The sequence below is a fragment of the Malurus melanocephalus genome, unplaced genomic scaffold (genome assembly GCF_030028575.1).
Source record: "Malurus melanocephalus ecotype Western Australia unplaced genomic scaffold, MMel_1.1 scaffold_362, whole genome shotgun sequence".
Lineage (NCBI taxonomy): Eukaryota > Metazoa > Chordata > Aves > Passeriformes > Maluridae > Malurus > Malurus melanocephalus.
In genome coordinates, this window is record NW_026623594.1 from 263,655 (window position 1) to 274,289 (window position 10,635).

General features: G+C 62.1%; 2 protein-coding genes across 3 annotated transcripts in view; one reads left to right on the forward strand and one right to left on the reverse strand.

Annotated features, from left to right (window-relative positions):
- Positions 1 to 294, reverse strand: part of SNCB (synuclein beta) — a 4,453-nt gene extending 4,159 nt beyond the window's left edge. Inside the window, exon 1 of the mRNA XM_057378509.1 lies at positions 172 to 294. Within this exon, the coding sequence (XP_057234492.1) occupies positions 172 to 209 (38 nt within the window). The 5' untranslated portion in view covers positions 210 to 294. The remainder of the gene's footprint in view (positions 1 to 171) is intronic.
- A 358-nt stretch (positions 295 to 652) lies between these two features.
- Positions 653 to 2,120, forward strand: EIF4E1B (eukaryotic translation initiation factor 4E family member 1B). 2 transcript variants are annotated; one of them, XM_057378525.1, is made up of 7 exons: positions 653 to 714; positions 866 to 951; positions 1,058 to 1,153; positions 1,250 to 1,313; positions 1,502 to 1,615; positions 1,715 to 1,854; positions 1,984 to 2,120. In XM_057378525.1, exons 1-7 carry the CDS (start codon positions 697 to 699, stop codon positions 2,096 to 2,098), a joined length of 633 nt encoding a protein of 210 aa, XP_057234508.1. In that variant the 5' UTR covers positions 653 to 696; the 3' UTR covers positions 2,099 to 2,120. The 2 variants fall into 2 exon arrangements, with proteins under 2 accessions (XP_057234508.1, XP_057234507.1); XM_057378524.1 differs by having other exon boundaries at positions 1,502 to 1,854.
- The last annotated feature ends 8,515 nt before the right edge of the window (positions 2,121 to 10,635 follow it).

Consider the following 10,635-nt stretch of genomic DNA (forward strand, 5'->3'; position numbering starts at 1 on the left):
TGCCGTTCTCCCCGTCCCCATCGCTCGTCGTGATCCCACCACGCTGTCCCCACGCTATTCTGTCCTGACCCCCATCGTATCCAATCCCACTCTCTCCCTGCCGCGTCTCCTCCCTATCCTTGTCCCACCTCGTKCTGATCCCACTGCTTTCCATCTACAGGCTGCCCTTACCCCATTCCATCCTTATCGCCATCCAGCTCCCTCCACATTCCACCCTGTCCCTATGCCATTTCCATCCCGTTCTCGTCATGTCCTCTTCCCACCTCATCCCACCCCATTCCCATCCCACTGCATCCAACTCTGGTACCGTCCCCTCCCCATAACATCCCCCACTCTCCCCATCACATCCCATCCTTCCATCCCATCCCATCCCTACCCCCCAGCCTGACACTATCCCACCCTCTCTGTGCCATCCTGCCCTGCCCATACCACATCATGGTCCCCACTTTACTCGATTCTACTCCCTCGTCCTGATCCCACCCCATCCCACTCAGAGCCCCTGGCCCCATCCCCCAGCTCCCTGCCCTAGAGAGGGATCCCCCATCTCTCTGCTCCCCAGGAGGGGCAGACCTGGCACTCTCTTCCCAGGACACCACCCTCCCACCCCACCAGCTGCAGCTGGGATGGCTCCTCATCCCGCCTGCCTGTGGGTACTTAAGAGCCAGAATCAGCYTGGGGGAGCCTGTGCTGGTCAGGATGGCTACTGGGGAGCAGGTGGGTGCTCGCCTTGTGGGCTGGCGAGGCTGCAGAACATAGCCAGCCCTGCAAGCCCTCGGGGGTCCCAGTGGGAGAGGGGAGGGGGGCTGCAGGCTTCCTGCTGGGATGGTCATGGAGCCCCTCGGAGCTGTCCCACCTTCCCCTGCAGAGGCAGCAGGAGCGACGCCGGCAGAGGGTTCGGCAGCAAGAGCTGCTCCCGGCAGAAATCCTGGGCAAGCACCCCCTGCAGAACAGGTATGGGGGGCTTGGCCGTGGATAGRCTCTCCCAGCACTGGGAGGGGTGTGCTGGGGCTGGAGGAGGACTCCAGCATGATTGAACACCCCCTTTCCCCTCCCTCAGATGGGCACTGTGGTTTTTCAAGAACGACAAGAGCAAGATGTGGCAGGCGAACCTGCGCCTCGTCACCAAATTCAGCACTGTGGAGGACTTCTGGGCGTGAGTGTCCATTGTGCCCCTTCTGGAGGTGTTCTGGTGGTGGGTCTGAGCCTGAGGCACCTATTTGTCACCTGATTCTTTGTCTCCATCTAACAGACTGTACAGTCACATCCAGCTTGCCAGCAAGCTCACAGCAGGCTGYGACTACTCCCTCTTCAAGGTACGATACCCCATCCTCAGGGTCCTCCACAGCACCCAGCATTTTGGGGACACCCTGGGTGCTGGCAGGGCTGGCGGGGTGCCCTAGCCGTAAGGTGAGAGGCCATGTCTGGCTGGATGCTCACAGCTCCTCAAGCCAGCTCTGGCTGGGTGCTTGGTGGCCCTGACTGTCGCCTTGCCCATCCCCAGGATGGCATTGAGCCCATGTGGGAGGACAGCCAGAACAAGCGTGGTGGGCGCTGGCTCATCACCTTGGCCAAGCAGCAGCGGCACACYGAGCTGGACCGTTTCTGGCTGGAGACGGTGAGTGCAACCCTGCTCGAGGGGGTCTTGGCTGTGCTGCTCCCCCTGCCCCAATTCCCCAGTGAGGACTGTCCCAGGCTTCTCTTCTCCTCCCAACAGCTGCTGTGTCTCATTGGGGAGATGTTTGATGAGTACAGCGAYGAGGTGTGTGGGGCTGTCATCAACATCCGCGCCAAGGGGGACAAGATTGCCATCTGGACCCGGGAAGCAGAGAACCAGGCAGGGGTCACCCACATCGGGTAATGCAGCTCCAGGGAGATTGCACAGGGGAACAAGGCCTCTCCCTCTTTGGGAAATAGGATTTTTGGGCAGGGAGCCAGTGGGAGAAGTGGTGCTGCCCTACTTATGTATTCCCTTCTTTCCCTCAGGCGTGTCTACAAGGAGCACCTGGGCCTGTCACAGAACGTGGCCATTGGCTACCAGGCCCATGCGGACACAGCCACCAAGAGCAACTCCCTTGTCAAGACCAAGTTTGTGGTGTGACTCTGGGGGGAGTGGGGAGCTGCCTATGGGGTCCCCATGTACTGTTCCACAATGAATATCTGTATCTGAGCATGATCTGTGTCTCTGGGGCTCTTGGCATCCTGGGGTGGCTCTTGTTTGGGGGGAAGGTTTCCTGGGAGGGAGATGATGTTATGCCATATCCTGGCCCCTCCATTTTGGGTGAGCAGGAGAACACAGATATGCAGTCTGCCAAGCTCACAGCAATGTCCCCTCACTTCCCCTAGAGCCTGGGACTGCTGCCCCTCTCCCTGGGGCTGTGGGGGTGTTCCTCTCTTCTGGGGGACCCTAGACAGTCCCCAGGAGAATGCTGTTCTCTCCTCCCCTGGCCAAGGCATGGGCACAGCTCACTGCCATGCRAATCTGGGCATGGGAGGCTCTCCTGAGGCTCAGCTCAGTCTGGGGAGCCGGTCCCCTTTTCTCTCAAGTCCCTGCCCATCAGTGGGACATGAATCTGCCTTCTCTGGAAGATCATTTTCTCAGCTGAGGGCTGGCAGTGTCCCTGCAGGGTGCTTGGTCCCCATGCTGCATCCCCTCCCACAGGCACTTGCAGCACAGGTGGTATGAAGCTTATTTTCTTCCCAAGGGTTTCTTGGTACCACACCTGCAGGTTCCCAGCCTCAGTCTTTCGAGCCCAGGACTTTGCTGGCTCCTCCTTTCCCTGGCTCATGTCCTCTGCTGTTCCTCCTGGCTGTTCTGTTCTYCCACACTGCCTTCCACATCCACCCCACTGTCTGTCCTTTAATCTTTTATTTGTGTGTTTGATTGTTGTATCTGTGCTTCCCTGCCTCCTCAGATTCTGCAGGTGGAGCTGTCTGCTCACCTCCTGACAGCCGTTCCTGCAGTTCTGCCCTCACACAGCTCTCCTCCAGGAATATCCTCCATTCTCTCCAGCAGCACCCAGGCTCCATCTCCAGGGTTTCACCTTCTCCAGGGCCACATGTCCAGCCCATCTGTGCCACCTCATCAGCCCAGAGCCTGGGTTGCTTGTCCCCTGCTGCGATGGCTCAGCACTGCCCTGCCTGCAGACGGGCTCTGCAGAGCTGGTCCTGGAGAAGGATGAAGTATTGACCACTCTCTGCTCTCTTAGAGCTGTTTTCTGCAGAGCTGGTCCTGGAGAAGGATGAAGTATTGACCACTCTCTGCTCTCTTAGAGCTGTTTGTGACCTGTCTGCTCACAGTCTGACAGGCAGCTGCTGTGGCTGTGTCACCCAGGGTCCCCGCAGTGCAGCCTGTGGGGTTGAGCTTGCTGAGCCCTGCAGTGCCCTGGGATGCTGCCATGGCTGCACTGAGCTGTGKCCCTGGGACTCAGCTGCCTTTCTTTGGGCTCATCAGCCTTGCAGCTCCCCCAGGGTACTGCAGGCCCCTCCACCACCCAATATTGCCCCCGCTCCAGGCACAAGATGCTACTAGAGAGAGAAGACAGGAGTTCATCCCTGGCAGGCAGGGTACCAGGCCGTGTCCCTGTGTCCTTGCATTGTGTGCTGGCCTCAGGTCACTTCTCAGTGCAGGTACAAGGGGGACAGCACCCCACTGCCCTGCCCTGTGGGGCGGAAGGGCTGGGGAGACCTGCAGACAGCAGGACCGGGATGAGGGGATGCAGTATGGGGGGACAGGACCCCAGACTCGAGGTGCTGCAAGCGGGGGGTCAGGGGGTGGCTCTGCCCCTCTTGCCTGGTGTTCCCGCACGGCGGTAGCCCGGGTGCTGCCTGCGCCGCCTGTACCGCCCGCTCCTCGCCACGCGATGGTGCCGCTCGCCCGGCCTTGGCCAGCTCCGGCGCAGCGGGGCTGGCAGCCTGCCCTGCCTGCGGTGGGGACCGTGTCTGCACTGCCCTGCTCACGCTGGGGTCCCCGCCTGCTCTGGGGAGACAGCGCTACCCCAGTCCCTCCCAGACGAGAGGCAGGCAGAGCACTCGTGGGGCTGGCAAAGCTGAAGCTGGAGGAGGGGTTGCYGAGACCCCCTAAAATGCACCATTAMTGCCCCTCCCCAGCAGTGACAGCGTGAAATGTGTGTGAGGCAGGATTTGCCTGTCCCTTTGTCCCTTCAGCCAACTGCTCTGCCCCACATGGCCCCGTTATTGCACCCCCGCGGCTCTGGGGCTGAGCCTTGTCCCTTGTCCTTGTCCCCTACCCCAGCGAGGGCACTGTGCTCACGGGGTGCCCTGTGCCCCATCACGTCAGAAGGCCAAGGTTAACCGGGACAGGAGGGGGTGCAGAGGCTGCTGCACTGCCGTGGTTCATCACCATTCCCATGCAGCCACAGTGGGATTTCATTTGATTGGAAAAATAATAGGAGCCATTTATCTCCACAGCTTTATGGGCTCCCATCAGCCCTGCAGCCCGGCTCGGCTGGGGGCTGGCAGTGCCCACCCTGAGCCAGCCCTCTGGGGACACAGTGACCTTCATCCTCCACTCCTGCACCCCACAGTGCCTGTCTGAGGGCCAGAGGGTGCTGGGGGGCACACAGGCACCCCCTGGCTGTGCACAGCACTTGCCAGGAGCCACCCAGYGAGTACAGCAGTGCCAGGGCTGCCCCCGGCCTGTCTCATGCTGGGCAGCTGTCCCAGCTGGCAGCCGAGCTGGCAGCCCTGTCAATAATRATAATTAAAAATTAATACTAATCAAAAGGGAGAGGCAGATGGCAGCAGACAGGCGGCAGGGCTGGAGGTGGGGGTGGGAGGCATCACAGACAGAGGGGCCTGCAAGGACAGGGGTGGGGAGGGCCAGGAGTGCTCTGAGGCCCAGCAGGGAGGGGGTGCAGGGTGAGGGACCCACGTGGCACCAGAGGGATGGGAGATATGGGGCTGGGGTTGCTGTGGGGCACGGCAGGGATGTTCCTGTGTCCCCCTCTCCACGCAGGGGGGATGGGTCGGTGGTGCTGGGTGCCCGGGCAGGGTCACCTTGCTGGCAGCTGGCATACAGCCATGGCCAGGCACTGCCAGTCCAGCTTGTCCCTGAGCCACCAGCTCTGGCGGTTCTGGCAGCAAGGACAGATCCTGCCCCGTGYCCCCGGCACTCCTGCCTGCTGCAGGCACCCATTCTTGCAACCAGTGGGTGCTGCAGGGTTAAAATCCCCCAAATAACTGGGGAAGGAGCTGCTGGCTCCGTGCAGGGTGCGTGGGCCRGGGAAGAACAGGCAGCGCTGGCTCACCGTGGGAGTGGGCAGGCAGCACGGCTGCCGGCGCTGAGGCTGTGCCACGCTGTTCCCGCAGTGCCTGAGTCCCCTGCGTGCCCCGTCACCCAGCCAGGGGCTCGGGGAGGCTCTGGGCCTTGCAGGAGAGGTGTGGGTACACAGGGGAGCTCCGTGCCTGGGTATCACCACCATTCCCTGAGCATTGCTGGACTGGAGCTCCCCGTGCCCTCTCTGCCCACCCCTGGAAGGGGCACAGACTCTGCTACCATCCCTCCACGATCACTGTGGCGTGCAGGGAGGGGTTCCCCGGGTGAGGGGTACCTACAGCACACCGTTCCCATGACAACCTCCCGGGAGAGACAGCAGCCGGCGCGGGAGATGTGGGAGGAGAGGGGCTGTGGACCCTCCGTGCACGGGCTCCCACGCCTGGCAGGACACACTGGGGCACAGCAGAGGGGCTGCACCTCCGGGTCTCGCTCCCAGCCTCGGGCTCTCCCTGCTCCATCCTGTTTCCTGCCCGCTGTCCCTGCAGCTTGGGACAGGCAGGAGCGGCGCTGCTGGCGCTGGGCTGCTGCCCTCCGACTGCAGCTGGCTTGCACGGCACGGAAGTGGTTAAATGCCTGCAGGATCGTCCCCAGTGCCAGCAGCAGAGGAGGCGAAGACGGGGACAATATCTCCTGCCCTGTGCCTCAGGGAGCCTGTACCTGAGAAGGGTCCTTTGCTGTCACTTCTCATCTGGGTGGATAGCAGGCTCTGCAACACGGCTGAGCACTCTCCTTCCCCGCAGGGACGGGCTGGCACTTGCCGCTTGGCAGAGGCAGGCGGGGTGAGTGGGAGGGTGGGATGGGGACAGGGATGGGGACAGGGACAGGAGCTGTGTGGCCGCAGACCTGCAGGCACGTCTGCAGCACGGGGCTGTGCAGGCAGTGCCACCACCCCTTTGGGGTGCGTGCTGCTCGTCCTCTGTCATGGCCTGGCTGGCATGTGCCCACACAGTCACCCTGTCCATGCTGTCCCCTCCCTCAGCTCCCGCAGCGGATGCCACCACCCCGAGGGACCACCCTGCACGTCCCTCAACACAGACACACAAAYATCAGCACCCCCAGGTCCTCTCAGCGTGACACGGGGACCAGCCACTCTCCTGGCTCGCAGGGGAGCAGGTGCCAGCCCTGAGGCTGCAGTGCCATCGGTGCCTGTCCTTTCCCTTCTGGCCTTGTGCACCCTGGTGTGCCCTCGCGAGGGGCTGGCGATGCTGCAGCCACAGTCACCCCCTTCCCCGCTGGCTCCCTGTGTGCCCCAGCACCGCAGCCCTGCCGGGGAGGGCTGGAGTTTCCCGGGCGGTCGATGTGCCCATCGATCCCGTGCAGCTCCGCCGGCTGCTCTCCCACCGCCCTGCTAATTAATTGGCTGCTGCTGCTGCTGCTGCTGCTGCTGTGGGAGAGCTGGGCACGGGGCTGCCTGCACCCTGTCTCGCCTGCCAGCGCCCTACATTTGCCAGGGAGCCGGCACCCACTTCAGACCCACGCCCAACCCACCTGCACCACAAAGTGGGGGTCTATGTCATGTTGGGGAGGGGGCTGGCAGGCCCAGGGCAGGGAGAGGGGTACAAGGGGTGGTTGGGGGGAGCAAATGGCCAGTTACAGTCCACCAGCTGCCCTTGTCCAGAGCAACCTGCCACTCCTCGCACTGTGCCCACCCCAGGCTGTGCCAGCCCCCAGCCAGGTCTGGGGACGGGGACAGGGGCGCTGCCTTTGTGCCAGTCTGTAATGAGATTTCTGCTTGGCTGSCTGGGTAGAAAATCCCAGCCAGAGGATGCGAAAAACCTCTTCAAGCTCCAGCAGCYTCCTGCCCCGGCCCAGCCTGGAGCATACAGAGATGCCCCTGCCCCAGCACCCACAGGGTTCTTGGAAGCATCAGCACCTGGATGGAGCACCCAGGGCACTGCTTGGCACGGGGCACCCATGGGATGTGCAGTCCAGCRGTTTCTCTACCTGTTCATCCCACTGCTCCCTGTCCCATCCCACATGGCACTGGTGCCACCTCCCCATGCCCGGGCTGGGGGTGCCAGGCACACCCTTGGGGACCCCAAGCTGCACTSCAGCACCGTGCCCATTCTCCTGTCGGCCTGGTGTCTGCACCCAGTGCTGCCAGACCCCAATTGTCTGCGGTGAGGTCCTGGCACCCTGGGACTGTGTCTGCAGTACCTGTGTGTGCAGGGTGGCACCACGCTGTGCTTCTGGCCACCTCATTTTCCTCCACAGCAAGAGCAAATCCATCTCCTCAAAAAGTGGGGATTGACTCTGGGTGCTGGGGGCTACAAGGAATAGGCTGTGATGGGATGGGCTTTGCAGCACATCCTAAAGGAGCTCTTTCCGCCCCCAGCACCGTGCGCCGTTAATCTACTCTTGCAAATGGCTAATTTTGAAAATCCTCTTATCAGAATTAGGTCCTCAACATCCATATTTATTTACTTTYCATTTTCATAATCTTTCTGCTCGTTGTGTGGCTGGGGTTGCTCTCCCTGGCTCCATTTCTGAGCATCYCCCGTGCAGGATGAAGCCTGGGATGTCCCACCCCATGCCGTGTCACCCCAAACCAAGCTGTCCCAYGCCATGCTGTGCCGTGCCGTGCTCTGTCGCCTGTCCCTCACACGGCACACGTGTTCCTCACACCTTTGGCTCAGCCAGTGACACCATCAGTGTCGGTGTCCCCTCCCCASCGGAGCACCCTCCTGCCCCGTGCCCCGCCCAGCCCGGTCCCTGCCTGGCGCCAGGGCAGCCGCATCCTGCCCGCGGGTCCCTGCATTATGCAYTGTTTATCCGTCAGCACCTTCCCTGTTTGTAACTCAATTAAGCAGGCGCGGTTTTGCTAATACAATGGTGTTTAATATTCGGCTTCCTTAAATACCACAAATGGATAGGGAGGCAGCGCACGGGCGATCCATTATACATGAGCTCAAATATCTACTTAAATATTTGATGGGAGTTTAGAAAATCTCAGGGCTGGCCTTGCCCGTGGCTGCCAGGGCTGGGCAGGAGGTCGGGCACGGCACAGGCAGGGCTTGCCAGGCTCCAGGGTGGTGGGAGCTGCCTCACCTCAGCTGACCCAGACAAAAGTGGCCCGTGAGGCATGCGGGGAGGAGGGAACAGTGCCAGGGAGGTGACATCCCTAGGGAGGTGCAGCTGAAACCCACGGAACCTGGGTACCACTGCTCAGCGGGTGATGCCCTCCCTCCRCGTCCACCTCAACCCAGTCTTTTTCAGAAGAAAGCCCTGACACAATGGCTGTAGCACGCGGCTGAGCCATGACCGCGGAACAYTGGAGAGGAGAATTAATTTTTAATTCCACCTTAATTACTATGAGTAATAATCCATTWTCAGCACCCAGTGGGACCGGTGTTTTTGGCATCCCCCTGGGGCTCGCAGGACACTCAGGTGCGGAGCATGTGGGGCTGGAGGCACTGGGGCAGCCAGGCGCTGCAATCTCCTCCTCAAAGACCCTGATTCCCTTGGCTCCCCGTGTGCTGCAGCCCCTCACATCACCCTGGCACATGGTCAGGGGTCCCAGATGCCCCCACGGGCATGAGCCAGGCAAACATTGACCCTTGGCAGCAGGACTCAGGGCTCTGGCAGCTGCAGAGCAGGATCTGGCTCATCCATCCCCTCAATTTCTCCTCAGCAAGAGGGAAAGCAAGCGGAATTGAAAGTGATCTCCCCAATCTGTATTAATTAGAGTCTATTAATTCGTCAGCGCACCCTGCCACTTCTCCACTGATGACCCGGCCGTGCTGGCCCGCAGCGCAGGAGGGACACGTGGGGTGACACCACACAGCCTTGGCACGGCACCTCTGTGGCACCGAGCACCACCAGCACATGGCGAGGGGAACAGGGAGGAGCTGAGGCAGGACTGGGCACCGCCGGCTGGGCACCGGCACAGGGAGGATGCTGTGGGTGCCCAGGGGGTGGGAGTGTTGTTGCTGGCACTGTCGGCACAGTGCCAGCAGCAGGAGCTGGAAGCCATCCCGGGAGAGCGGTGCAAGGAGCAGATGGGGCTGGCACAGCACCGGGGACCCCGAGCCCCCTCCCCACCACTGCCCCAGGGCGGCACCGTGYTGGGTGCCCACCTCAGGTGCCATCTGCACTGGGTACCCCCATCTTGCCCTGCGTTTCTTCTTGCCAGGGGGGTTTGACCACCGTGGRAGCCCGGGCTGGGGGTCCCGGCGCTGAGGAGGAGCTCGCCCCGGTTCCCATGGCAGCCCCCCGGAGCTCATGTGCAGAGCGGTGACTTCAGCAGGAGCAGATGGAGCCGCAAGGAGTAAAAACATCCTGTTTCCATGCAAATGCCATCAGTAATAACGAGCCAGCCTGAAGGAGCGTTGTTATTGCTGCGCCAAAGCTCTGCCCACAGGGGCTGGGGGGTCTCCTCTGCCACTGGGCCCCACCAATGTCCATTCAGATGTCCCAGGGCTGTGGCACTGCCCGGGGCARCACGGTGGGATGGAAACAGGCACCCACGGGTGTCACCCCACACCTGCTGCCCTACCTGTGTGCACGGCTGGTCCACGATTGCATGGGCACAGGAGGTCACGGGAGGTGTGTGATGATGGGAAATGGCTTTGGCCGTGTCCCGGGGYAGTGCTGGCGGTGGGTTCGGCTGAGCCCGGCACTGCCAGCATTGTGCTGGGGTGGATGGAGGCCACGGCATAGCTGGTGCCCCCCGGGACAGCCGCGCTGGCTTCGCACGCGCTTCAGCTCTTGAAGGCATCAGAGCAGTTGTTAATTGTTCCTGATGCCGCTAATGAAATTATTGCTGCACGACGCTGGGAGCCACTGCCCGCTCCCTGCTGCTGGGGACGGGGCTTCTCGGCACTGCTGGCGCAGGCTTTGGCTCCCACAGGGTTTGGGGAACACCTCGAGCACCCCAGAACAGCCTCAACCCCCTTCGACCCTTGCCCTTTCCCACATTACAGCTGCCCACTGGTGACAGCAGCACTGYTTGTGGGCACCTTGGCTGGGTGCAGAAAAGGGGCAGAGAGGGAAGGGGCTGCGCCCTGCAGCCACATCATCCCCTGGGAGAGGCTGAGCATGGGTTACCTTGAGGCCAGACCCGCATGTATGGCAGTGAGGTGGGGCCCCACAGATCAACCATTCCCGCCAAGATTGTGTTCCCCGTCCTCGGACATTTCCCGTGGGGTGCCAGGCTGGGCTGGGGAGCATCCCTGAACATCACCCGGCGGTGCAGGAGGCTTGGGGTGGAGTGGGGTGTGAGGGGAGATGCAGCGAGTAGCGGGTGTGTGCTGCCCGGGGGTGTCCCGGGGGGTGCAGAGCCCGCGGGTGTCCCGGAGAGGGGGAGTGACGCCGTGCCGGGGGACGCGCCGTGCCCGGGG